The sequence below is a fragment of the Rhagoletis pomonella genome, unplaced genomic scaffold (genome assembly GCF_013731165.1).
Source record: "Rhagoletis pomonella isolate Grant_MI unplaced genomic scaffold, Rhpom_1.0 Rhpom_scaffold_04115, whole genome shotgun sequence".
Classification (NCBI taxonomy): Eukaryota; Metazoa; Arthropoda; class Insecta; order Diptera; family Tephritidae; genus Rhagoletis; species Rhagoletis pomonella.
In genome coordinates, this window is record NW_023462665.1 from 1 (window position 1) to 3,621 (window position 3,621).

A 3,621-nucleotide genomic window follows, 5' to 3' on the forward strand; every position below is an offset into this window, starting at 1 on the left:
TTTTTCACTGAAGGTTTGGCTATATCGAAGAGTTTTACGGTACCATCACGCGAACCAGAAGCCAAAATGTGTTCTCTTGGGTGAAATTCCAAAAAGGCCACCTCATCTGTGTGATCATAAAGTGTACGAATAACTGGGTGACCTTGTTGTTCGCGTCCTGGTTCAATATCTTCTGGTGCCGATTTAGCCAACATACGGTCAACGTCTAAAATTTTTATACTAGCATCTACACTACCAGTGGCAACCAATGTACCATCGTGGCTAAATGCACCCGCACGACATGATTGCTTGTGCGATGTGACATAAGCAGTTTCATAAGAAGCTGGCTCAGGTGCTAGCGCAGACGCTTCAGGTTCGAACTCCAAATCAATGCCAGGCAGCACGTCGTCCTTAGGAGCTATAGGTTTTTCCGTTGTAGCCTGCATGCCAGCGATCATAACATGTAACAAGCGTTCGCTCGGAGCACATTCATCTGCTTTCACGAGCATAGAGAGTTCCATTGCAAATTTTTCCAGGCCATCGTACATCAATTGACTAAAAGCAGAAGTGAAGTTGCCTTTGATTATGTTTTATGCCATTAACTAACCTTATAATAAGTCTATATAGGATTTCACGATTCTTCACAAGATTTCTGGGATCCAAAATTTCAATATCGCGCATTTTCGTTATTAATTTTTGTTCAAAAACTTAAGTTTATAAATTTATAAACACGAGTATAAATTGTTTGGCTAGAAAACAGCTGTTGAAATGACGCCGCTGCAACAACAACACCAACGCAGGCAACAAAAAAATTGTTTGTCGTTCACAATAGCTGATGAAATGGTGCAGTCAAAAGAGGCAATGCAAATACTTTGACAAAGTGTTTTGCTGTCAATTTGAGAAAATGAAATTCCACTTTCCTGTGTGAACAAATAAAATTACGGCATACATATTTAATGTACCTTGGTTTGGTCAATTTTCAGAAATAAGTATTGAAAATGGCCAGGGTGCCAAATAACAAATTTTCTCTTACATTGCTTTATGAGAAAATATGCTGATATAGGGCGTTTTTGAATCGGCAGCTGAGATAGGGCGTTTTTGAAACGAATTCTGAAATAGGGCGTTCTTGAAAAGTTTTTTTTTGATATAGAGCGTTTTCGAACTGGCTGCCGAGATAGGTCGATCTTCCACTCAGCCATCGAAACTTTTGGAATTTACTTGAGTTACCAAATCTGCCTAGACTTTAACCAAGGCAAAATTTAGCGCAGCTCAAACTGCAAATTAAACACACAAAATCGTTTGAAATTTGTTTAGATTCATTTTCACCCGACTTTGTAAACAAAAAATGGAAAATTTAAAGTACTTTTTCTCGTAAACATCACTTCCTTATTAAAACGCAGCAAATGCAACGTTGATTTGATTACTAAATTGTCAAACTACTGTGAATTTCCCTTTCTTTATGTTTACATGTTGCTGTCAAAAAAAGCAAAGATCTCTGAAAAAGTAAACACGTGCATTTGGTTATTATATTTAATCAATTTCTTATTTTAATCACTCAATTTTAATAGCAATTGGTTTTTTAAGACAACATAACCATGAAGATCCGGAAAATTCACCAGCGCAAGCGTTTTAGGTACAGTGTCAATAGGAAGACGAAGAGGAAAACACGGGAAGCCACAGGGAAAATAAAGGAGTAAGAATTGGACAATTACTTTAATTAATTTATTTATTAATATATGCCATTCATTTATAATTTTGCAGTCCTGAAATGAAAAAACTATGGATAGAGACTAAACGCAACAAAAACTTCTATGAAATGGGCCTGTCTTCTGATCCCAATAAAGCAGTACCAATTCCAAATTTTAAACAAAATCGTCTAAAGGCAGTGAAAATAATAAACGGGTTTGTGGAAGAGGAAATGGATGAGGAGGAACTAAATGAAAAAGTAACAGATCTCCCAAGAGGCTATGTCATCGAGCAGTTGGAAGCAGATGCTAATGCGCCAAGAGAAAAACTGTTAAGGTAAACAAAGTTTTATATATCGCTGAAAACTGTGTTGAAGTGAAGTTATTTAATATTATGTATACTTAGGTTACCTAAAAATTCCGTGGATCATTTGAGTTATTTCCTGGATAAGTATAAATTTAACTACAAGGCAATGGTAACAGATAGACGAAATTATCTGCAGTGGACATGGAAACAGTTCCGTATGAAAATTCGAAAGTTCATGTCGATTCCTGAACAATTTAACGCATACTTAAAGCAACGCAATTTGAAACTAGGCGAAAAACCTTCGTGGGAAGAATACGATTCAGACAGTGAATGGAAATGATTATAAAAGCCAGATATTGATAATAATGTAGCTTAATAAGGGTTAGTTTTAAATAAATTTTATAGTAACTCAAAAATGTATTTTGGCATGCAAGTTTAACTTAAAGACCGTTACAAACTGCACATATTATAACTTTCTAAATTATTCATATGTAGTACATATTAAGATTCCTATAATTGATTTCTACTTCTTTGCTAACTTACCCCTTTACGTTATATGTCTGTGTACAAATGAGAGTGCATTGCAAAAGTAACATCTCTTTTTTGCATGTACTTAGGAAATTTACATATTTTTAGCCACAAATGTGACAATTTGTATCCATGCCGCTCACTCCCCAAACACTAGTCTTCAAACCCAATCCGTACACTCTCCTGTGGAATACACAAAATACGGGCCGTGAGATGAACACGTCGATAATCCAATGTTGTAGGTAAAAGAAAGATCTTGTTCCCGCTTGCACTAGTAAAGTGAATGCACAACACGTTAGCTAGTGCACTCGCTCGTTGCATGTTGCCCATCGACTGTGATTTATTGACATGCACACAAACGTATGCCAAGTGCGCCAATGCATCCATCTAACATACCCCATTCGAATGAGGATGACGTTGGGCTAAGAAATGTCGGCGGTAAGGGTACGCGCACCACATACATACCAATTTAACCAAATGTACTGCCCGCTTGTGATGATGGTGGTGATGATGTTGGCAATGGTAGTGGTGGCACTATTCCAGCGCATGTGCATCAGGGCCGTTGTGAAAATCGGCCTTTCCGACTTTTGTGCTCGAGGTAAGTGGCAGGTATTTTTTAACGATTTATATAAATCTGAAAATTACCACAAAAATCCTCAACATCATTCCGTAAATTGTGTTAAAAATTAACTAGCTAACGCTGGGTAAGTGCAAGATAATAATATTTTTCTTCATTTGTGCAAGTTAATTGTGAAAAATAGTGTTTAAAAAGTGCATACGTTAAAATGTGTATACCTTTGCCATTAGAAAAAGTGGTCTGGGCAAAATGAAAAAGGGTTAATATAAAGCCGGCCGGTTATAATATTAAAAAAAAATCTTTAATTAAAAAAAAATTCACATAATAGTTAACTCCAATGAAGCCAAAACGTTTATGTTAAGAAACTTAAGCACAAAAGTGTTGGCATTTGCTCGAGAAAAGCTAATGCAACCACGCAAGCTTATGCAGTTTCCGTTAAATTTCTTAATACGTTACTTATCTAACGCAGGAAATGTCGTCGGATGTAAAAAAAAAACAGTGGCACCTAACTGGCTTGTACAAAAAATTCAACAGCCAACAAGTTT

The 3,621-nt window shown here is 36.4% G+C and overlaps 3 protein-coding genes across 5 annotated transcripts in view; 2 read left to right on the forward strand and 1 right to left on the reverse strand.

Moving 5' to 3' along the window:
- Positions 1-38: 38 nt before the first annotated feature.
- Positions 39-660, reverse strand: LOC118754560 (cleavage stimulation factor subunit 1-like; the record flags this gene model as incomplete). The annotated part of the gene is made up of 2 exons (XM_036489447.1): positions 587-660; positions 39-534 (listed from the first exon to the last, which is right to left on the reverse strand). Coding segments are annotated over exons 1-2 (570 nt in total), but the record flags the coding sequence as incomplete, so codon positions are not given.
- A 775-nt stretch (positions 661-1,435) lies between these two features.
- On the forward strand, positions 1,436-2,391 carry LOC118754554 (nucleolar protein 16-like). 2 transcript variants are annotated; one of them, XM_036489434.1, is made up of 4 exons: positions 1,436-1,482; positions 1,548-1,672; positions 1,741-2,001; positions 2,071-2,391. In XM_036489434.1, the coding sequence occupies exons 2-4, from the start codon at positions 1,575-1,577 to the stop codon at positions 2,309-2,311; spliced, it is 600 nt and encodes a 199-aa protein (XP_036345327.1). In that variant the 5' UTR covers positions 1,436-1,482; positions 1,548-1,574; the 3' UTR covers positions 2,312-2,391. The 2 variants fall into 2 exon arrangements, with proteins under 2 accessions (XP_036345327.1, XP_036345328.1); XM_036489435.1 differs by having other exon boundaries at positions 1,473-1,490.
- A 681-nt stretch (positions 2,392-3,072) lies between these two features.
- Positions 3,073-3,621, forward strand: part of LOC118754557 (elongation factor 1-alpha 2) — a 9,829-nt gene continuing 9,280 nt past the window's right edge. Inside the window, exon 1 of one of the 2 annotated variants that reach the window (XM_036489437.1) lies at positions 3,073-3,097. The gene's annotated coding sequence lies outside the window, so the exon portion shown is untranslated. Of the gene's footprint in view, positions 3,098-3,179; positions 3,204-3,621 lie in introns of those variants that run through there. The other variant, XM_036489439.1, reaches the window with a different exon arrangement.